Below are 24,372 nucleotides of genomic sequence, written 5' to 3' on the forward strand. Positions count from 1 at the left end.
ACACACACACACACACACACACACACACACACACACACACACACACACACACACACACCACACACACACACACACACACACACACACACACCACACACACACCACACACACACACACACACACACACACACACACACACACACACACACACACACACACACACACACACACAGGGGAGTTTGTCAAGAACAGGAGGTTGAGATCATTTCTCTTCAATTAATTGAACAAACAAAGCTGAACTTCTACACCGCTGTCTAAATTAAAAACATTTTAATTTGGCTGCTGTCGATGATTTTTATTTCAATGTCAATGTGTAAACTGCTATGTAACAATATGTTGATACAATACAATACTACAGTAATAACAGTATTACTAGACAGTTATAGGGGTCATTTAATATAATGTGTTACTCTTTGACGAATTGGGTCGTTTTGTCAACAATGTTCAATTTTAGTTATTTTCTTTGGGAGGGTAATTTCCTATAACCGACCATCTGAGAAAACTGTTGATGTTGTTTTCTCAGATAGCCGCCATATTTCAGAGTTGCTAATACCACAACAGCTATGGTCTATTAGCACCTTAATGTAGCATAGCCCCACAGGTGAAACAAACGCTAGTTTACAGTACATATACCTTATTTATGGACATGTTTTTATTTTCCAAACCTCCACTTTGACACTGTTGTAGGGGTGGATCTGACAATCATTACTAACTGCACCATTAATGCCCGCATAGGCCCTCGCAAACTGTCAAACTTTATGACACAACATTAACGTAAACCTCCAACACTGCAGAAAGACACGAAAGAAGGCAATAACCTCTTTATTTTTTACGCAACAATCCTGAGACATTGTTGTAGTTTCAGTCCATTATCTGAAGTGCAGCTCTGATATTCAAGTTGGTATATTCTCTCAATATACTGACTCTGACATACCGACCAACTGCCTACTTTATATAGGCAGCTAAAAACGTTTAACTTGACTATTAAAACCAATACTGTACGGCTGGAGTTAACGGTGATGGTAATTGGCCCACATCCTCGGGTGTACAATATTCTCCCTCCGCTCCAAAGATAATTATCTAGCACTGTACTTCTGAGACTGACAATTCTGGAAGCTCTTAGAAACTCCATTATATAATCAAATGAAAGAGAACATGTGGTAGAGTGGAAATCTATTAACAGACTATTGACTGTACTGAGGTGCAATAAAAAAGGGACTCATTTGATGTGAAATTCAAATGAATGGATCTGTAAAACATAGATATTTTAACACTCACAGCTCCTAGACAACGCACCTCATTTTTTAGTAAGCTACTGTTTAATTGGTTTCTAGTGTCCATCTAGTGCTCTGACTGGCTTCGTGCACTTGTTGAAGTGTGCGCTAGTAGATGTGTAAAGGTATCAGATACCACTATGTCGACAAAAATACAATGCATCAAAAGTAGCAACACATGACTTTCATCATGCTTTGTCAGACTGTTTGTTGTTCATGTGTATGCCAAGTGTATTGGATTTCCAAGGACACTGATCCAGCGTTCATTTCCCCAAAGTGACCAACAGCCTCACTGATTCACACTGACCTCTGAACAGTCCTTGGTGTTCCGTCTCGACATATCATATCGATTTGGATGTAAATTGCACAAGAACAGAGCAATCTGGATCTTACATATTATTCCCCTGTGTTCATTTGCATATGAATGACTTCATGTCGTCTTTAACAAGAAACTGAAGGTCATGTCTCCATAGATTAGTTGAAAATATCAGGTGTTAATTACCAACAGACTTGAGAAATCACCAAAAAAGGACCCCCCCTCCAACTCAGAGGTTTCTTTTATAAGATAACTAACCATTTGATCTTAAATGGTAAATCGATTCAAAGCATGGCCTTTAAGGGGCTGTAAAGGTGACAGTCATATTGATGAAAATAAATAACAACTCAATTTGTTGAAAGGTTAGGCCAGCCATGTTCAGCTGCTGGGGCTCACTGGGAGCTAATTTCCCTTCCACTCCCACTCATTCAGAAGTGGCCTATTTGATTTTTGCTTTGTGTTGGCACCAAGACAGAGTACCTCCGGTCAGATGCAATCAGCAGCTTACAAAAAATGAATAGTTATCCACATGTGTTCCACCAATAAGCATATGTTATATCAACAGGAGGCTAGCAATTTTCTCAATACTTTTTGATTTATTTTGAAATATGCAGACACACTGTACTGTGTGAGGTGTATTATTGTATTTCATTAGTAGTGACCTGTGTGTGTGTGTGTGTGTGTGTGTGTGTGTGTGTGTGTGTGTGTGTGTGTGTGTGTGTGTGTGTGTGTGTGTGTGGACCAGCAGGCAATCTTATTAAAAGTTTTCATAGACTTTGCATCTCTCTCTCTCTCTCCCTCTCTCTCTCTCTCTCTCTCTCTCTCTCTCTCTCTCTCTCTCTCTCTCTCTCTCTCTCTCTCTCTCTCTCTCTCTCTCTCTCTCTCTCCTCTCTCTCTCTCTCTCCTCTCTCTCTCCTCTCTCTCCTCTCTCTCTCTCTCTCTCTCTCTCTCTCTCTCTCTCTCTCTCTCTCTCTCTCTCTCTCTCTCTCTCTCCCTCCCTCTCTTCAGTCAGCATTCAGACTGACTCCCTGCTTTCTTGCAACGTGTTGATTTGCAAATGGCACGTCAACATTGATCACAGTAACACCCCACACTGCTCATTTTAATGCAGACAAAAACTATTTATCAGAGACCCTGAGGGCTTTGTTCAACCTGTGGGGTAGGAAAATAACAAAATAAAGAAATACAATAACAAATAAAAAAAGTTATCTTAAGGCATCTTGTATAATTTGCTCCTTTCCTGGTTTGGGAAAGCAGCTAGGAAGCTGTTACCAAGAGTTAGTACTTTCATAAAATATAAATAGTGCATTAATTGGTCTGAGGAGAGAAGGAGAGGGAGAGTGGGATAAAGAGAGAGAGAGAGAGAGAGAGAGAGAGAGAGAGAGAGAACCTGATCTGATTAATGTTCATACAGTATGTGGGGTCGATAAATCCTCCCACCACAGCCCAGCCAGCGTGGCTCACATCGAGAGGTCTGAAGATGTAGAGGCATTATTTTCTCTCTGACACTTCCAGGTTTCTGGCTCCACAATTCCCCACGTCAGAACGAGAACAGGCGTAGAATGGTGGCCCTGGATTGCTGAAGCTTAAATTCCATTTAGTGACTTAGTCACTCATCCCAAACTGTCTGCGACTCGGAAGACTCCTTTAAAGCATGCACTCACAGGCGTAAATTCCATCTGAAGCCCTTGCGAAGGCTGTGAAGTCGTCACTCATGTTTTTTTGTGATTTTTGTTTTTTACATTTCCTTTCATTGTTCATTTGAGGCAGAGAAAGGAGGGTGTTGTGTTATTCTCTCTAATGCAGTGGTTCCCAAACTTGTAACAGTCATGTACCCCCTGAGACACCACTCTACATCCTACTGAGTACCCCAGCACCACGGACAGCTCACTACAATGGTTTGTGTTTGTAATTCTGCTGCATAAACAAAAAGTAAACATACATATATATATATGTAAATTATAAATATATGAGGCAGAATAACCAATAACTATTATTTGGATTTCAAACAGGTGATCAGCACCTAAACCCACGCACAACATAACACATAACAAGGTCAACAAAACTGGTCAGTAACAAACTAGACTATAGCCATAAACTGTACTGTACCTGCCAATTTGAACTGGGCTATATGGACTATAGACTACAAAACTGTCAAATCTGTCAAAATGAACACACATGCAACACAACCTGTATACCTGTATCGATAATTCTGTAAATATCCTAAATATCCAGAGACACATCCACTTTACTGTACATAGTACTATTACTTTACCCACTGTATACACACACATTGCACAGTTAGAAAAGGAGTTGGCAGCAGAGCATTTTGCTGCAAGTTGTACTTGTACATTGGGCAAAATAAACTTGAACTTGAACACATAATGCCTCACCTCACCACAGATTAATGTCAGGGATGTGCTTGAATTGCCTCACATTACGCTGCAATGTGGGGTTGTATTGGAGACAGTTTCAGTCTTAGATCGTTTTCCACACATTGTCTGTGCCTGTACTTTGGCTTCATGCTGGTGAGAGCTGAGAACCCAGTCTCACATAGGTAAGTTGGGCATCAAAGTCTTAATGGCGCGATTTGCCAATTGAGGATGCTCTGCGCGCAAGGCAATCCTGAAATCTGGCAGCGCCTTCTGATTGAACTCAATTTTCATTGCCCCGTTGGTGGATATCTCAATGAGGCTCTCTCGCTCAGACATAGGTAGGTGGCATGAGTTGTTGGAAGAAAAGGGATAACGAATCCAGTTCTCTCTGTCGTCTGTTTCAGGGAAGTACCTGCGTAATTGTGCAGCCAGCTCGCCGAGGTGTTCCCCTATGTCACATTTGACACTGTCGCAAGTCTGAGTTTTTTGCACACACAAAATCGTGCAATGATGGGAACACTTGAGTGTCGTTCACAGTCAGACCAGAGTTCCAGGTTTTTAATCATGGCCTCAATTTTGTCCCGCACATTGAATATCATCGCTGAGAGGCCCTGCAGTCCGAGATTCAGTTCATTCAGGCGAGTAAAAATATCCCCCAAATAGGCCAACCTTGTGAGCCAGTCATCGTCAGGCAACTTGTCCGACAAATGAAAAGGGTGGTCAATGAAGAACATTTTAAGCTCGTCTTTCAATTGAAAAAAACATGCCAAAACTTTCCCCCTTGATAGCCACCGCACTTCAGTATGGAGTAAAATGATCGCTGCCCAAGGCGTGAGTTCAGGGGCCTTGCTTTAAGGCATTCCCTTGGCAGCAAGCGCTTCTCTGTGGATGCTGCAGTGTACCCAAGTGGCATCAGTTTCCAGCGGTTTGCAGAAGAGGATGTCTTCTTGAATAGACCCCCATGAATATACCTGACATATACAAATAGCTGAGCCAGGCCCGCTACATCAGTTGATTCGTCCAACTGTAATGCATAGAATTCACTGGCTTGTATGCAAAGTAGTAGCTGTTTCAAAATGTCTGCTGACATGTCACTGATGCGTCGTGACACAGTGTTGTCTGATGAAGGCATCTTCCGAAAAATCTGTTTGGCCTTTTCCCCCAACATTTTCTCAGCCATGTCCATAGCAGCGGGGACAATGAGGTCCTCCACAATAGTGTGAGGCTTGCATGACTTTGGTGTTTTCCTGGAGCAGGGGTCTGTGGCTCTTGGGCTGCTTTGTCATCACTGTCCATATTGGTGGCAGCTTGGCTAGCAGCACCAGTAGAGCTACAGCTAGATTAGATTAGATTAGATTAGATTCAACTTTATTGTCATTGTGCAGAGTACAAGTACAGAGACAACGAAATGCAGTTAGCGTCTAACCAGAAGTGCAAAAAAGCAGAAAAGTGCAGTGTGAACAATATATACAGGTAGTGCAGTATAAGTATAAGTAGTGCAGTGTAGCAGTATATGTATTAGCAGTAACATTATAAGCAGAATAAATAGAATGCAGTATGAACAGTATAAGCAGCATATGAGCTGTATAGGCAGTGCAGTATAAGCAGTATATATGTATTAACAGTAACATTAAAGCAAAGTAGATAAACAAAATAAATATGGAATGCAGTATGAACAGTATGAACATATATGTACAGTATGTACAGATGTGCAGTGTATTTTGCTAGCACCAGAACTGGTGGTCATACCTGTATGACCTGAGCAGCTGGTCCCAACAGCAGGAGATTCATTTGTAGTACCAGTACAATTTTCTGTTGCCACTCTGGGTGTGGGCTGAACTTTTTTTTTTTTCCACAAATTAGCGGTGTAAAACAAGCTTACATGTCAGTGATGAAGAGCATGTATAACGGCAATTTTGTATTCCTTGGCGCGAGAGCATAAACACTGTTGTGATTGGTCAAGAGGTGTCTGCTCTCGTGCACTCATAGGGCACGGGAAGATATTTGCGCTAAATTTAAGAATATAAAAAATATAATATTTATTTATATTTTTTAATTTAGCCACGGCAGTTAAAGTCCATACATTTATATATTTGTTACCGAGGGCATCAGCTGATGCAAGGTTACACCGTGTGTGTGTGTGTGTGTGTGTGTGTGTGTGTGCGCACGTGCGTGTGAGAGAGAGAGACAGAGAGAGAGCGAAACGACAATGAGAGTGCATGAGACGAAGCGAGAGAATACTTCCATCACCATACGTCTAATCAATGATTACGTAACGAAAAGAGCTACTTAAATGTAGCCGATTCAAGGTTACAATTGTGGCTTTTGCATGGCATCAAGTTTCTCTCGCACTACGACACAAGTTTTCTCTTTTGAAAACAGGATCAGTACTGCCTTTATTACACACATATGAAGTATTCTTGATTACACACACATCAATCTACTGGAGTGTCCCTACATAGTGATAGGAGACCTATCGAAACACAACGCACCATATCTTCAGGCCTGTTCAGTCATAGTGAAGGCAGAGTTGTCTGTCTGCCCCCCGTCCCCCCCTCCCCACACACAAGCACACACACACACACACATGCACACACACACACACACACACACACACACACACATACACACACACACTTACAGGCAGGCAGACATGAGCGTGAGCTGGCCCAGAGCGCCAAGCACCAGCCTTGACACAACACAAAGGCCAGGCTAACCTTTAAATCTGTGAAACCGCTCCCAGGAACTGCAGGCATTGATTTGTGTGGAGAGCACATGTGCGTGCATGCGTGCGTGCGTGCGTGCGTGTGTGTGCGCGTGCGTGCGTGCGTGAGTGTGTGCGTGCGTGTGTGTGTGTGTGCGTGTGCATGCGTGTGTGTGTGTCTGTAGTTACATTATCTATCTTCTTAATGAGTGAAGTCAAAGGAGGGCCAGATGGAGTCATTTTATCTGCATATCCTTCATCACTTTAGTTTTCTTTCGGGACGTCTTGGAGGATGCTGTTGGGATGCAAGTCGGCAATGATACGTCATTGATTTCAGACTCTGTGTCTCAAGACTTCTATTTCGGGGCTGTCAAATTAAAGTTTATTTTGTTGAATCTTTTTCTGTATTTGCATTAATAAGCATTTCTCTCTCATGTCAAAGCACCGCCATTAGAATGTGGGACACACTTTGGAAGTCAAGAATTTAAATCATTAGTTCTGAGCAAGAAGCTAATCTATGCTCGGATGCCCGTGACTGTTTAGCATGATAGTGAAGAGACTTGAGGGAGGACAACATTACCTCCTCCCACCCCATGAGCCTCTTTACTCTCTCATCCGCCCCCATCACCGCCCTGTCCCTGTCCCTGCGGTCCCTCCTTCTGGAGAGATGCGCATCATGACTCCTCTCCCTTTGCACTGCTGAACAGCTCAGCTCATTACCATACATCTGAATGCTTTATCATTTCCTGTGAATGCATTTTCATAATTCACCCCTCATTTTGCTCTTCACTGGTGGTTAAACGGGGGATCAAGCATGTCATTTCAGCGTGCTTGGGGCTAGCAGTCAGAGGCAGCCTAGGTGTGTGTGTGTGTGGGGGGGGAGGGTTAGGTCCCTGGACACAAGCTGGAATTAAATCAAAAGTGCTTTTTGAAATGAAATATATATATATATATATATATATATATATATATATATATATATATTTTTTTTTTTTTTTTTTTTTTTTTTTTTTTTTTTTTTTTTTTTCCCCACATAGTTTTTGTTACCTGTAATACTGGTTTTATTGAATAGCACCCTAACTCCAGCTCCATGACGGATATTATTCATTTGGAGTTGGCCTTACCTCAGATCATGGTCTGTCCTTTGTATAAGACCCACATATCATAGCTGGCCTGGCTCAAAGGACAAGGATTAAGCCTCTGGATCACCTTTTATATGAGTTTTAGAAGTTGAAAAGTCCGGTCTGAAGGTTGAAAGTTTGCTGTGTATTGGCTATGACTTAATTAAATACTGTCTTTGTTTTAACAATAAATAATGTTTTTTTTGTCAACTATGTTGTGGAATATTGTCACTTTTTGTCACTATGTATTACTTATTATTGAATTGTTGTTGCTGCTGTTGTTGAGAGTGGAGCAAGATCCCAAAACATTTCACTTACAATTCAATTACAACTGTATACATACAAGCACTTTCTTAAAGAGTACATTTGCAAACCAATTACTCTATTGTTAACAGAAGTTGAGACCCTGCGTGATTCACACTGTCGGTTATTTTGTAGGCTAATTGATATTCTATGAACATTATCCCTTACATATTAGACATTGTGATACTATTATTCTGTTGGATAGGGTGCATGCATTTATTTTTGATACTGAGACTTCAGTCAGCTATTCAACAGGACTGTTTGGGAAGGTAAATCACATATACTAAATCATTTATTTCGCGTACCCCCTGGATCGATCCACGTACCCCCGGTTTGCCGTTTTGAAACTATTCACACATTTACAATCACCTTGAATAACCAAAGCAACAGAGGATGAGTCACAGCAGACATCGTCCTGTTGTAGAGAGGGACTATTTAATCAGAGCGTTTGTTTGATGCCATAATCACAGTGTAATCTATGACTTCAAGGCAGATCCACAATCCCCTGCTGGGCGGTGTTTTATGTATTCACTGATAATATCGTGTCAGAGTTAAAAAAGAGGGAATAATTCAATTTAGCTCCGTCACAGCCTGAACTGCACATTAAACTAGGAAAAAGAGTATGAAAGTGAATATTAAGGCAGAGAGAGAAAGAGAGAGACAGAGACAGAGACAGAGACAGAGACAGATAGATAGACTTTATTCCCAACTGGCAGAGCCAAGTCGGGTAAGATATCCTGCAGAAGATTGCTGTTTCAATTTCCTCTCCCTCTAATAGTTTAACGAATACGGGAACAACGTTATTGTACATCAAATCCTGATATGATCTGATATCTTTGGGGAGAAGATGAAGATGGAGAGGGAATAACAAAACACTTTTTATGGCTTTCAACTTCACTTTAGTGTGTGTGTGTGTGTGTGTGTGTGTGTGTGTGTGTGTGTGTGTGTGTGTCTGTGTGTGTGTGTGCACACCAGTTGACCATCTGGGTTTATAAATTAAGCATGACAGTCAGGTACAAATCCAATGAATCTTTTTATTTGGGAAAAGGCAAATATGTGTGTCATGTCACTGAGAGAGAAGACAACAGAAATAAGAAAGTGCACTTTTAAATCCCTGTAGTCATCTTTGCTTCAGTTGACATTGTCTCTTAGCTAAACACAGCTGTGTTGTTTCCCTTTGAAGATTACGTTAGAGGGATGAAACCGGACATAACAGCTGGAGAGAGACTTGCTTGTTTCTCAGAGGGGGTCGTCTGTCCTCTGTGTTTTGGCACTTGTGGAATAAAGTTATTGTTGTTGTCTCTCTAATTCCCTATCAGTGTGTGAGTCAACAAAGCTATATTCCTGTCACCTTGAACATGATTATGCTGTCAATGCAACTTGATTTATTTTCACTCCGAGACAATATTATTCACATCACAACATGCTACTCTAACACCAAAGAAGCTCGTGTTTTTTTTTTGTTTTGTTTGTTCTCGCTCTTATAAAGGGAACTTGCTTGTGTCTACAGTACTATCCAATCTCCATTCGCACACAATTGTTCTCTTCTCTATTTTCTCTTCACTATGTTGTCTGACTCTTACCCAGTAAGTCCCTAGCTGTTATTGTGAACCAGCTCCTCTCTGAGCATACACTATGGCCACCCCCTAGCTGAAGACATGAGGTTGTGGGCAGCTCACACCTCCCTGACCACTACCTCATCCCCTGAATAGATGTGCCAGGCTCTTGAGATAATAACAATAGGTAAAGCATGTGAATATGTTTGTCAGTGGAGGCTCCCGTAATTAAGGTAAAAAATATGTTTGAATTGCACATTGGGCCTGATTAAAACCAGGGGCCTGATTAAAACCGGTGTTGAGGGCTTGATTAAAACCAGAACAGTGATTAGAAAAATTAATGGCTTCCAGTCACATGTGTTGGATTGTGTGTGTGTGTGTGTGTGTGTGTGTGTGTGTGTGTGTGTGTGTGTGTGTGTGTGTGTGTGTGTGTGTGTGTGTGTGTGTGTGTGTGTGAGTGTGTGTGTGTGTGTGTGTGTGTGAGTGTGTGTGTGTGTGTGTGTGTGTGTGCGTTTGTGTTTGTGTTTTATGGACCGGGCCATTGGGTGTTCGTAGTTGCCCTTTGGGAGTGCAGGGTAATTGTTTTACTGTGTTTTATGTGTTTGCTTAATCTGCTCATCGACACCATCTTTATTGGCTGGGCGATCCCTCCGTCTGATCAATATCACTCCTGCCTAACAGGCTCATAAAACACCACTTCTACAGGCTCCCTAGTCAAAGAGAAGGAGGGAGGTCATCTCTTTCTTCCTCACCTTCCCTCTCTGTCCTCTGTTGCTTTCCTGTTCAACCAGCCATCTACCTACAGTGCCTGCCTCCTCTCCACACTGTTTGGCCAGACATGACATGGTAATCACAGACAAGAGTATTGATTTCCGAAGATGCAGTGCACTAGTATGTGATTGTCAATAGAAATGCCATGGCTGGAACCGTGATATGATCTTGATTCAGTTTTAATCCCAGTTGTGAAAGAGGCCCTCTCTGTATCCTTATGCTGTAGGAGCTGTGAAGAACTCCTTCAAGGTTCTGTGGAATCTTGAGTAGAATCCAATAAAGATTATCGGTGTAAGATTCAGAACAGAGTCTTGTGGCCATGGAGAAGATCAAGGACAGTGTGTGATTGTACAGTATGGTGAAGCTATTATTGGACGTGACAGGTTTTTACAGTCAGGCTGTTAGGATCATGGTATCGGTTAATTGACGGACACACAGGGGGAACAGTATTGATTTGTTCAAGTGTGTGTGTGTGTGCGTGTGCGTGTGTGTGCGCACGTGTGAGTGTCAGTGTCTGTGTCTGTGTTCTGTGTCTGTGTCTATGTTTATATCAGAGGGTTAAGGAGGTTAACCATGGCCTGATAGAGTATGAGATCATTTCTCCCGACCCCGTCACAGGTCAGTTTATCTCCAGATCCCTGGAGGGACATTGTCAACTCTAGATCCTATCCCACTGTGGTCTTCTTTTCACTGGAATGCACCAGCGGAGTTTGGTGGAAGTGGACATTGGAGGATGAGCTCACAAATGTGTTTGATACCATTCCTCATTCAAAGCCATGTATTACAGTGAGTCTGTCCTCCGATTTCCGCCAGCCCCCCCCCTTGAATGCACCATCTCCAATATCGCTCCATAGCTACTGGGTGACATCATCACTTATTCTCAGCCATGACTTTGTTCCCTTCATCATGATACCATCGCAGGTACAAGCAATGAAAGGAGACATGAGAACGATTAAGTGTACTTACAAAGGTATAGCTGCCGGTTCAAAAATATCTTAATTGATTGCCAATTCCAATGTCTGATATTGGTAAAAAGTCATTATTTGTTATTTTTGTTCCACCACAGCAAATCTCGCTCACATGTTTGTCCTTGGCATTCTCGTAGTCCTTGGTCCTTAGGTTTATACCACTCTGTAGACTTGAGAGGCTCATAGAAAGGGCGATGTCATACTTAGCATTCAATCCCCACAATCCCTCCGGGTCAGCCGGAGCTCTGCCCTTCCAGACATCTGGCCATCCATCAGGATATAAGTATCTGTCAGCTGTTATTATGGCTGACACAAACCTCACTCAGCTATCAATACTGCTGCACATCATCCAAATAAGATAAACGTTAGGGATGCATCAACAACAACAACAGCAACAACAAAAACAACAATAAGAACCAACTAAAGCAACAGAGATGAACTGTGTCTGGGCTATCTCTATTTTCATTGGATAAGAATGGTGTTGGCTATAATAATGAAATCATGAAGAGAAACACTGTGTGTGCTGAAGATATGAAAAGGATTTATTGCTATATTACCACATGTTGTGTGAAATTGTTTTTGGGATGTAAGGTCCCGTGTATTACACCTATATTACAGTAGAGGGGTCTTGACACATAATAATGTTTTTTGTGTTCAGTAATATTTTGAAAAACACAAATTCAATCCACTAAAACAATGTGTATAACAGAACAACTGGCAATATCTACTGTATGAATGGAAGACACAAAAAAGGAAAACATCCAAAACTCAAATAAAAAAAAAAAAGATCTCTGATTTGTATACATGTGGGGTAAGCAAGCTTCTAAAAGATGTCGGACGCTGCAGTAATCGTATCAGTTATACATCTGTGACTGTCTGGTTGTATTACCGGTAACACTGATAATACACGCTCTCTGTATCTGTGTGATAGGAACATTGTCTGTTTATCACAGCACAAACTTTCTCAGCTCCACTACACTAGGTGGTTTACAATCAGTCCTCTCATCTGGAGTAAACACACTGTTAACCTTCAAATCATGATAAATAGCCACTGTACACCACACTTAAATTCTCTGTAAAGGACAAATTTTAAAAAGGCTCATTTGAAAACTGCTTTACATGCTCCCGATGCCCTCACCAAATGAAGATTAATCTTGATAATTGGCATGCGCTTTTTTCCAGGAGTAATTCATGCATGTGGTTCAAGGATGAGAGCTCTCTGTTGAGACTGCTTCCCCTGATTAGACAATCAACATGTCATCTGATCCACACAGACTCTGAGAGGGGAACCCTGGGAGATGCAGTTATGTTCAATTCCTTGTGCATGCTAATAAGCTGTGTGTTCCGCTCTCAGCCCCTCCACTCAGAGCACATTTCTGTGGGGACCTTGGAGGCAGTATGGCGAGTTCTCAAGTGCTTATTCTCATTTACCCTCGATGTAAGGGGTGGAGAGAAGTTTATGTGTGTTGTTCTCTCTCTCTCTCTCTCTCTCTCTCTCTCTCTCTCTCTCTCTCTATCACTCTCTCTCCATCCCCTTTACCTCCCTCTCTCCTCTCCATCTGTCTTCTGATAACAGTAGGGTCCTTTTCAACATTCAGATGCTGACCCTGGTCTCTCCCCCCTTCTCTTTCCCCTGTTCCTCTCTCTCTCTCTCTCTCTCTCTCTCTCTCTCTCTCTCTCTCTCTCTCTCTCTCTCTCTCTCTCTCTCTCTCTCTCTCTTTCTCTCTCTCTCTCTCTCTATCCCCCTCTCTTCCTCCCCCCACCTCTCCTCTTCTTTCCCCATCAAGTGTCCCGATGGGCTGCGGCCGATGAAGGACGGCTCGGGTTGCTATGACTACTCAAAGGGCACAGACTGCACGGACGGCTTCAACGGAGGCTGTGAGCAGCTGTGCCTCCAGCAGCTGGTGCCTCTGGCAGAAGACCCAGGCTCCAGCAATGTCCTCATGTTCTGTGGGTGAGTATTACGCTACACAGTTTTAGCAAAGCCTCTTTGAAGGAAGCTGGGTTCATTCTGCCGCCATCTTGTAACGCCACTTTGGGTGCTTATTTTCATTGAGGAGACAGGTTACCTAAAAACAACGCCACAAAAACTTCTCTCAAACCAAATTGATACAGATTAGCAACTTCATATCACTATTTGACAATTCAACAATTAATTTGTTATAATGGCTTAAAAAGACACTTTTTTTTTTTGTTTGCCTTGCCTTCCTTACCTCCTGCCATAGTCGTACACACGCATTGCAAGGGAACGGCGTGAGAAAGACACAATCCTGCTTTGTAATTTGTCGGAAATACAGTGCCCTGCATAAGTAATGGGACAGTGAAGCATGCTCTACACTCCAAAACATGAGGATACACAAACGGCACACAAATACCATCAAATAAAAGCTGTGAATCTCTACTTTAACCTCATAGTAATTGTTTGATTTAAAATCCAAACTTTTGGAGTGTAGAGCCAAAAGATGAGAACATGCTTCACTGTCCCATTATTTACACAGTCTCTCACAAAACCAACGTGCAAATGTGAATCAAAGGAGTAGCACACCTCTAGCACATACAAGCTCGGGTGTTAGGCATGTGTTGATGACATACTACACAGCATACAGTACAACGTTGCTGGGGATGTTCCCATTGGGGTGATACCCAGCAACATGTTAATGTTCTGTAAGTGAGTATAAAGGGATTTTCAGTAGCTAACGTTCTACACATACAACAAGGTTGTCAGATATGAGCATCATTCTCTGAAGGCTCCTAGAATGCATTCATGTTGTGTGGACGAGTGGTGTTGCTTTCTGGGCCCACAATACACATACAATACACGATGTTCCCAGGTAAGCCCACTTCTTGTGGCTGAAATGGACTAGTACCCAAGGCAAGATCAATGGTTTGAGTACACTCCTCCATAAATAATTTGTGAACGCTGCAGGGATGGTCATTATTTTTGCATTATTTTTGTATTTTATCTTTATCTAAACCCCAATCCATAATAAATACCTTCCAAATAATGGACACCAACTAAAAAATATGACATATTTTCATTATTTATTTAACAAAAGTGGTTTATTTAACAAAAACTCTGATTTCCTGTGTGAAAACATATGTGAACCTCTTCGGTCAGTAGCTTGTTACACCTCCATTAGCAGCGATAAGTTGGAGTAAACATTTTGTATATCCACTAATCAGTCTCTGACATCTGTTTTAAGGGTTTTTTGCCCACTCCTCCTTACTGAACTCAGCCAATTGAGTGAGCTTTGAGGGGTGTCGGGCATTAACTGCCCACTTCAGGTCCTGCCACAGCATCTCGGTTGGATTTAAGTCAGAACTTTGACTTGGCCAATCCAAAACACAAATCTTCTTTCTCCTGAGCCATTCTTTGGTAGATTTGCTTGAATGCTTTGGGTTGTTGTCTTGTTGGGAGACCCATTTTCAGCCCAGCTTTAGCTCCTTGACTGATGGCTTGACGTTCTGTTCAAGAATCTCCTAGTATACCTCAGAATTCATTCATCCCTTAATGATGCAGAGTCGTCCAAGTCCAGAGGAGAAAAAGCAGCCCCAGATCTTGACATTCCCACCACCATGCTTGACTGTTGGGATAAGGTTCTTTTGGTAGGAGGCAGTGTTGGGTTTTCGCCAAACATAGTGGTTTTGATTGTGACCAAAAAGGTCAATTTAGTTTTCAGAGAACAGACTTCCAGAAACCTTCAGGCATGTCCAGGTGGTCTCTGGAAAAGTTAAGACGGGCAGTTTGGTTCTTTTTTGACAGCAGATGCTTCTTCCTAGCAACCCTCCCATGAAGGCCATTTCAATTCAGTGTTCTTCTTATTGTTGAAGCATGCACAGTTACCTGAGATGCAGCAAGGGAGGTCTGCAAATCTCAAGATGTTATGGTTGGGTTGGCTTTTACCTGATTTATTATTTTTCTTGTGGCTCTTGGGGATATTTTGGAAGGGTGTCCACTTCTAGGCTGAGTTGCTGTCATGTTAAATGCTCTCCATTTGTAAATGATTACCTCACAGTGGACTGATGGAGCTCAAATCTTGTTGAGATGATTGTATAGCCTTCCCCAGACTGATGTGCTCTCACTACCCTCTTCCTGATGTCCTCTGAGATCTCCTTTCCTCTCTGCATGGTGTGTTTTGCATTCACCTGTATGGGTAACACAAAACTGACCAGGTTTCTTGTCTCTATTTGAGTCCTGCTCAAACTCTTTCCGAAAGATCTCTCCTTAGATTGGTTCAATTGGTACCCAATTATTTACCCACCTGATTCTACTTAACTACTTGATTTAACCAATGCAACTTGGGGTTCACTTATTTTTGCACCTGCACTAAATTCTTTATAATTTAGTTTTTCTACTACACACATTATTTCCTCTAAACCAACATATGGAATTGGTAAATATATACCTGTTTTGTCAGATAAAAAAGACTGATTGAATAAAGATTTCATGGCAAAAGCTAAAAATAATATATCATCACAATATCTTCACATATTTTCAAGGAGCACTGTAGCCTACTGTACTGATAGCAACAGATAGATTGCATTTTTATTTGATTTTCAACCATACCTCAGCATGAGATTAAATGCATAGCATTCAGCCTTGTGAGACTGCCAGACTATTTGTCTGTTTATTTAATTTGCATTTAAGTGAATGTGTGTATTGTGCATCTCAGCCATTTCTGCGGTTGAGAACGCTGACGGTGCGAACAGCCACCGTCTTTAACGCAGGCAGTATGCTTAAATGTCTGCCGTGCTTACTTAAGGGCTTTTCATTTGAAAGATTAGACAGCAAAACAATACATATTTATGCAATCCATTAGACCGGTGAGCTGCGTATGCTTTTTCCACTGGGACATTCCACTTCCAACCTCTACTGCTCAATATGTGTGTGTGTGTGTGTGTGTGTGTGTGTGTACCCTGTGTGTATCCATAAGTCGGTTCACATCTCTGTCCCCCCTCCCCCTCTCTCAGGTGCGTGCAGGAGTACAAGCTGGCAGCTGACGGGCGCTCCTGCCTCCTGCAGACAGAGAACTGCCAGGGTCCAAAGTGCCAGAGGCATGACGTCCGTTTCAATGACACTCTGTTTGGGGAGATGCTGCATGGATACAACAACAAGACCCAGCAGGTCAACCTGGGCCAGGTCTTCCAGATGACCTTCCGGTAAGTTCCCACTGGCCTGAAGGGACCCAATGACACACAGTTATACTGGATATGGCCGGTGTGCTATGGCTTGGTGACATGTGTGTTATCAAATTTTCATGGGAGATCATGGAGAGTCCATATCAAAACGATGGTACCTCTTTGTGGCATGTATGCTTGACCCCTCTGACTGTTGGGGTGTTGCCCAGGAGGTATTATGCCACCTAGTGAGATGTTGTTTTGCCACTTGGTGACATGTAACACTCACTGTTGTGTTGTTGTTGTTGTTGTTGTTGTTTTTTTTCTTCTCTTCACCATTTGATGTTTACCCGAGGTGGCGTGACAAAGACAAAGGAGTTTGCTAAAACAGAAAAAAAAAAAAAAAAAAAAAAGACTGGCATGCTTTCTAGGTCGTCTTTACAGAGATGAATCGCGGTTTTGTTTGTTTGTTTATCTGTACAGTACTGCACTGTATCTCACTGCATGTGAATTATAGCGTACACTCCCATGTAGTTAAATTCAGCATATGGTTTCCCTAGAGCACAGGTGTCAAACTCATTCCATGGAGGGCCGAGTGTCAGCAGGTTTTTGGTTTTTCCTTTCAATTAAGACCTTGTCAACCAGGTGAGGGGAGTTCCATACTAATTAGTGACCTTAATTCATCAATCAAGTAGATGGGAGGAGCAAAAACCTGTAGACACTCGGCCCTCCATGGAATGAGTTTGACACCTGGCTCTAGAGCAATACCTGTGGTGTGTCTGATAGTGGGCCACCTGGTCTCTGATCTCCCTCCACCACACACTATACATGAAGAACTCCAATGAGATCATAGACGTTAGGATTCACAGAACACCTTCCATGGGTCACAGAAAGGGGGTGTCACCATCAGTAAATGTCCCGTCCTGTTTTATCAGTGGTTTGAGTATGAGATATGCAGCTATCCGGCGTGGCCATCCTGTGTGCAGCAGCTCTGGGACGCTGTGTGAAGTTGCTCCATTAGTTCTGTGAGAGTGGTGAGATTCAAAGTGATTCCCATTGCAGAGCTGCGCCGTCAGGCCTCTGAGAGCCCCTGTGTCTGTCTGATAATAAAGACAAATGTTACCTGCAGGGATAGGCAGCCAAAATCAAAGACAGCGAGGACGGACTGTCTGTCTTACACACCCACCCACACCCACACCCTCACCCGCACACGCGCATGTGCACGCGCACACGCACACGCACACGCACACGCACACACACACACACACCATATTCACAGAGGCCTAGTTGCAGCTCTAGACTTCATCAGATGTATCATGTGAAGCGTGGTTGATGAGGTGGAGGTCCAGTGATTAGGCTAGCATTAGCAGTCCAGACAATTGTCTGACTCCAGCAGGTCAAGACAGTCTTCTCCTCCCGAGACACATCGATCAGACTGAATTGTTTTTATGAATTATATTGCTGTTAACCTTAATGGAATAAACCATATAATGTCTTAAAGGCGTTCTCTCACTCTATCGTGTGTGTGTGTGTGTGTGTGTGTGTGTGTGTGTGTGTGTGTGTGTGTGTGTGTGTGTGTGAGTCTGTGTGTGTGTGTGTGTGTGTCTGTCTGTGTCTGTGCATGCATGTGTAGGCGTGTGTGTGATTGTGTGTACGTATATATAACATACATTTGGGCTAAGCAGCAGAAACTGACTCACACATTGCTTGATCGATGGCTTGTCTGAATGCCTGCCTGTCTGATGTAGCTGACCCAGCAGAGGTCATGACAGCGGCACAGTAAAGATGCTGAGACAGGATGTCTCGTCTACCTGTAACAGTCATCTCGCAGGTATATTTCACAGCTAGAGAGAGAGAGAGAGAGAGAGAGAGAGAGAGAGAGAGAGAGAGCAAGGGAAGGGTCCTGTGTTTCCCTCCAGCAACAACACCATTTACCCCTGCTGGGTAATAGCGTGGTGGTTGAGGATCCGGTTATTCAGAGTGCCTCTGCTGCAATTTGTTTCATGCATTTATCTTCCTTCAAGTGATGAATTTCTCTGGACAACAAAAATGTCTCCCTGCTGCTTGTGATTGGACCACACAAAGGTATTTTAATGGAACCGTTTTTTTTTTTTTTTTTTTTTTTTTGTAACTAGCTGCTTTTATTGGAGAAGAAACGTTGATCATGGAGCGAGTTAGAATAGGAGAGAGTGATTGCTATGCTCTCTGTGTTTTGTGTGTAAGTTTGGAGCTCTCTGAACAGAGCTCTCTCGTCCATTTGAGTGCTTGGCATTCTCTAAAATAAGCAATGTGAAGATTGCAGTGCATCACGGTCAATGCACTTGTAATTGAGGGTTAAGTGGTCGAAGCACTACAGGGATTAGAATGGACACTGCTGTAAAGTTTACAGTAGTGGAGTGGTGAAGCAGCTGTCTTCGAGGGAATCCGTCACTTGTTGATAAAAGCACCACATTTGGCACAGAGGTAGATTTATGCACCCTGAACACATTTCGTCATGGCAGATGTGGCCCCTGGAGGCTGTAGTAGCCATGTTTCTAAACGGCCTCCAATGGTAACACTATTTTACAAACCATTTTTCACAGTGTCTTTTTTTTTTGTTAATATCACCACATTTGGCACAGAGGTAGATTTATGTACCCTGAAAAGATTAAGATATGGAGGCGCCGCAGATTTGGCCCCTGAAGGCAAGAGCAAAATGGCCTACTAATACTACTGCTACTGCTACTGCTACTGCTGCTGCTACTGCTACTGCTGCTACTACTACTAACTACTACTACTACTACTACTACTACTACTACTACTATTGCTACCTACGTATTTCTATTACATTGTGCCTCTAGTCTATGAATAATGATATGAGTACCAATGGTAATTGTGATACTGTTCACAACCACACAGTTGAGAATACCTCAGGGAAACCCAGAAGGGGTTTCTCATTAGTGTTCCCAGACACCCAGCCCCACACACACACACACACACACACACACACACACCGAACGTTGTCTCCATGGAAGACGGCAGAATGTTTTTTACGGGGGTGCATGTTATCTCCAGTGAGAAGGCTCCTGGTGAACACTGGCATCACTCACACTTTAGTATGGATATGAATCCTACTATGAGACCAGTCTGGGGGTGTGTCACACTGTGACAGAGTACAACAGCGGCCTGAATCGCTGTGTTTTCATTTCCGTTAACACAAGTTGTGCTGCCCTCAGGGTGACATCTTCTCTTAGGTTGTTATGGTGCCTGGCCGTCCATCTTGACAATGTCATTGCTCAGCAAAAGAGCAGAAGGGATCCAAGTGTTGAGCATAGAATAGAGATAGTGTTTTTACTCTAATGGCACTCAAGATAAAGGTTGGAACTAAATGGCTTCTACAATTACCTAAAAAGAGGAGAGGTTATTTAATTGTTGGAATATGAGCATATCATTAAGTCCTTAGCCTATCTATATAGCATTAAACACCATACTCTACATGCAGTTTGATAAGCCTAATGAGGCTGTTGAATATATTAAGAGCTGAGGAACAGGGCAAAAATGAGAAATTCATTGTTTTCTCGACACGTGTCTTTTGGTAATCTGTCTTCCCGGAATTGAAAGCCACCAACGCATATTATCCTTCAGATTCCCTCACGCACTTCTGATCAAATGCGTGTGCAGTATTACTGTATGTCATTTCATCAAAGCTCTCCATTCCCCTTATCAAGACTCATTCAGTCTTTTGTCTCTTGAATAATACGGAGCACTCTTCAATTGTTTTAATTATTTGTCTGAGCGTTGTAAGGCCCACTCCAGTTAGAAAGACACAGGGAAATGGCAGTGCGTATTCTAGTCATGTGTCTTTGATATGGAGATTTAGACCCCATCGCCACCCACACAAACCCATGCGCACACACACGCACGCACACACACACACACGTGCACGCACGCACGCGCACGCACGCACGCACACACACTCTCTCTCTCTCTCTCTCTCTCTCACACTGTCTTTCCTCCCACCCTTGCATCCATAGTCCGGAGTGAAATATAGGAGATTGAAGTGACTTTCATTATTTAGCCCTGAGCGCAGGTAGGTGGTGTTTTATATTACATATTGCCTCTGTTTTATGATCTTGTTGGGCATACAGTGTGATTCAAATAGGTCTCACTGTAGACAGTCCTATGTGCACACATCTCTTTTTATGAAAATTGTACTGCGATACAATCCAGTAAATGTATGCTCAGGAAATCACCATATACATTGTTATGTGAGTGTTATCGCTGGGAACAAGTCTGTTACAATTTGAATTTAATATACAGCAGTTCAATGATCGGCAAATAAAAAAATTATGTGATAGATATGAAACAGAGTTAGCTGTCAGATCAAGTTGTGTTCAGGTGGGGTGAACGTGGTTGTTACTACAGCGACTAGATTGTGACTTGACGGATCATCTACACAGGTTCAAAACCAACTGCCAGTTGAAGCGACAACCTCCTTCCTTCTTCCCAAAGCACCTCTACCTTTGGTGTTAGTTGTGCTATTTGATGCTAGCTCCACCTAGCTGTCCAAAGAGCTTCTGCCATTTTGGTGCAGACTTGAAAATACTGTCACTTGGAGAAAACTGAAGAGGCGAAACTGCATGTGAGGCTTACTTATGCTGATCAAGGCTCGTTTGAAGCTGGATTGCCACACATACTTCTAGCAGTTGTCTGTGGGACCTTTAGGGTGACAATATATCCCGGTGTGTGAGAGCTGTTGATGCCCATCCCATCAACACACAAGGCCTGTGTGTGTGTGTGTGTGTGTGTGTGTGTGTGTGTGTGTGTGTGTGTGTGTGTGTGTGTGTGTGTGTGTGTGTGTGTGTGTGTGTGGGTGGGGTCACGGGGGAGTGGGGGATTGGGAGGGTTGAAGGAGGAGTGATGAAAGCCATCCATCAGGCCTGACGACGTCGTATGGCCTTGTCACCAGCGAACCCTCGGCCCTTTTTAAGGCATTCGCCGTCCGGCCACTCTGGGGACGCAGGAGATAAAAAAGAGAGACAGAGCTCAACTATAACAGCAGACACTCAATCACCCAGCTCTCACACACTCAGCAGGGGAGACACATAACACACACACACACACACACACACACAAACTTTTCTGGAGTTAGAATAGGATTTCCAGTGTTGTTCTGTGTTGCACTGAGGGAAAGAAAGGTATCTGAATGGGAAGCAGAGAGAACAGGTGTGTGATTAAGTGAGGTAGAGTTGCCACAGCAACAGACGAAGGCCAGAGGCTAAGTTATTAACAACAGAGAGTTGGGGTTATCCATCATACATATTGCCCCTTTTTCATCCTGCTGATCAATGCTGCTTTCTGCTCCTATCTGGGCAAACTGACCTGCAGAAGAAGAAATTGTCGGATGTGAATATAAACTCTTGACTACAGCATTGCACTGTATTTAATCAAAGAGGTGAGAGGAAGAGAGTCCACTATGACGGTGGAGAAGAGGGAAGAGAAATAGAGAGAGATGGATAGAAGGAGGGAAAAGAGTGAAAGTAAGACAGATTACATATAAAGAGAAGTGAGAGAGAGAGAGAGAGAGAGAGAGAGAGAGAGAGAGAGAGAGAGAGAGAGAGAGAGAGAGAGAGAGAGAGAGAGAGAGAGAGAGAGGAGTAAGAAGAAGAAGAAGGAGGAGAAGAAGAGGAGGAGACACACTCATCTCTTATCCCCCCCCCTCCCCCCCCCCCTCCCATCTCTGCCTCCATGGGCACTAACACAAGCTCTCCATGTCCCCAACTCAGTTCTAGCATTTATCTCTGTGGTGCAGTAGTCTTCTCCTGGGGAGTTTTGTCAACACACATTGCCAACACACACACACACACACACACACACACACACCAGCGGCTCTCCAACATAATGAGTTGCCCTGAGACTCTCACACTGACTACTCAGGTGAAGGGTTCAACTCGAGCATGCGCCAGATGCGGCCCGAGGCTTCCATTCGGAACACTTAACTTTCACTCTCACTTCACTGTTGGTCTGACTGCAGCTCTGTGTCTCTCCGTCGCCCCCCTGCTGCGATTAGGGGCTCCTGCTGGGATAATTATCCTGTTTATGTGTGTTTACTTGTGTTGTTGTTTTCTTCCCTCTGTTGTCCCGACGCGTATGTCCCCGTATGCCTTAAAGCACAACAGATAACCCTCTGGATGCAGATTTTGAGGGAATAACTCCTGCCAGTCACAATCACAGTATAAGCGACAACTCCAGGATAGTTTCTCCCCTTAAGCTGTTCCCGTATGAACCTCCCAGACTCTCTCTAACGGGCCGTCGATCCATGCCAGCACGTCTCAAAAGTCCTTCCCTTCCTCCTTCCTCCTCCTCCTCCCTCTTATCTTTCTAAGGCAGGGTCAGAGCTTGAAAAGGAGCCTGGACTGATGTGTTCAATGCAGGTTGTTTACTGAAAGCCTCTCTGATTACTCCTACAGCTCATGGCAGAACAGCACTGTGTGTGTGTGTGTGTGTGTGTGTGTGTGTGTGTGTGTGTGTGTGTGTGTGTGAGAGAGAGAGAGAGAGCAATAGAAGGGTCCTCTGTTGTCCTCCAGAGAGAGAGAGAGCCTATCAGTAAGGATTAGCCCTGCCTTAGTGGTCCAGGTCTGCTCCAGTGCTTTAACCTATAGACAGGGGCTTCACCATGGTAATCCTATTTTTTCTACAGGGAAAAGCGCCTGCCTAATTCTTTTAACCTGCTGCAGGACCCCACGCCAGAGGAAGCTGATTGGGAATTATGAAAGGTCATGTACTCCTGTTTTTTTACAGGGAGCACCACAGGCTCAGACCTGTGGTATCTATGGTAAATAGGAATTATTTAAGGGGTCTGTTCAATCAAATTATGTATCCAGATGTTTTAGTGTATGGAACTGAACGATTATTTCAATAAAATTTTGACAAAATCCAACAAAACTATAAACTAATGTGAATGATTTATGCTGAATCACAAGTGGATATTCATTGTGCCCCATAGACTACTGCATAGCAGTTTGATTTAACCGAAGCCACATACACTTTTCAGACATGTTTTTCCAGTATCAAGAGTGAGCACAGACTGAACACTAACAACGAACCCACCTTTTAAATAACTGTTATCTACCACTCTCACTCGAGCACTGCTCTGAGGAGATGGACACTTTGACCACAGAGAGCACCCGGCGCGTATTGTGGACAGGCTATCATTGAAGACAGGTGGTTATTCTGTTTCAACCCCCACCTCTGTTGCCAAACTGCTGCTCAAACCCACGATATGACAGAGCTAAATATATACCACACGGAGAACAAATATCCACCATCATTAATATAAAAAATGATTCGCCTACAATACATACAGGATGTCAAAACCTTCATCTTTGATAGATACGGATATTTATTATCGGTTCCATACAAAGCTGCGGTTGTCAGACTGAAGGGTCGCCCAGAATCAAATGGGTCACTTTTAAATAAGTATCTCTTAATATCAACAGAGAATACATACCACTAAAAATGTATTTTAAACCAGCGTGTATTAGGGACTGGCACTTGCTTCAATGTCATTGGTGGCCCGGCTTTATAGGAAACAGGCGTTTGTCAAAGACGCGTCGCTTATTGGAATTGTGATGGTATACACACTGCTATCAGCCCTCAGCGCCCCAGTCCCATTCTCTGAGTGCTAACGCACCGCTAAAATAAACCATGTGTTTGGAATTGATTGAACAGTCTGTTCATTTCAGCTCCATTTCAATCCTCTCCACTATGCCTCCAAAAAATTGACAGAACACTTTATTTTACCTTCTGTTTTTCCTTGACACATGTTGGCCGCCCACTCATACAGTCCCCTAACACCCGGACGCGCGCCCGTCTCCCATCCTACTG

General features: G+C 43.1%; 1 protein-coding gene across 1 annotated transcript in view; it reads left to right on the forward strand.

Moving 5' to 3' along the window:
* The window catches only part of astn2 (astrotactin 2), a gene marked incomplete at both ends in the record, with an annotated part of 256,443 nt that overhangs the window by 157,494 nt on the left and 74,577 nt on the right, over positions 1 to 24,372 (forward strand). Inside the window, 2 exon segments of the mRNA XM_083669850.1 lie at positions 13,176 to 13,342; positions 16,360 to 16,548. Coding sequence (XP_083525976.1) covers positions 13,176 to 13,342; positions 16,360 to 16,548 — 356 coding nt within the window.

The sequence above is a fragment of the Argentina silus genome, assembly GCF_951799395.1.
Source record: "Argentina silus genome assembly, chromosome: 5".
NCBI lineage: Eukaryota > Metazoa > Chordata > Actinopteri > Argentiniformes > Argentinidae > Argentina > Argentina silus.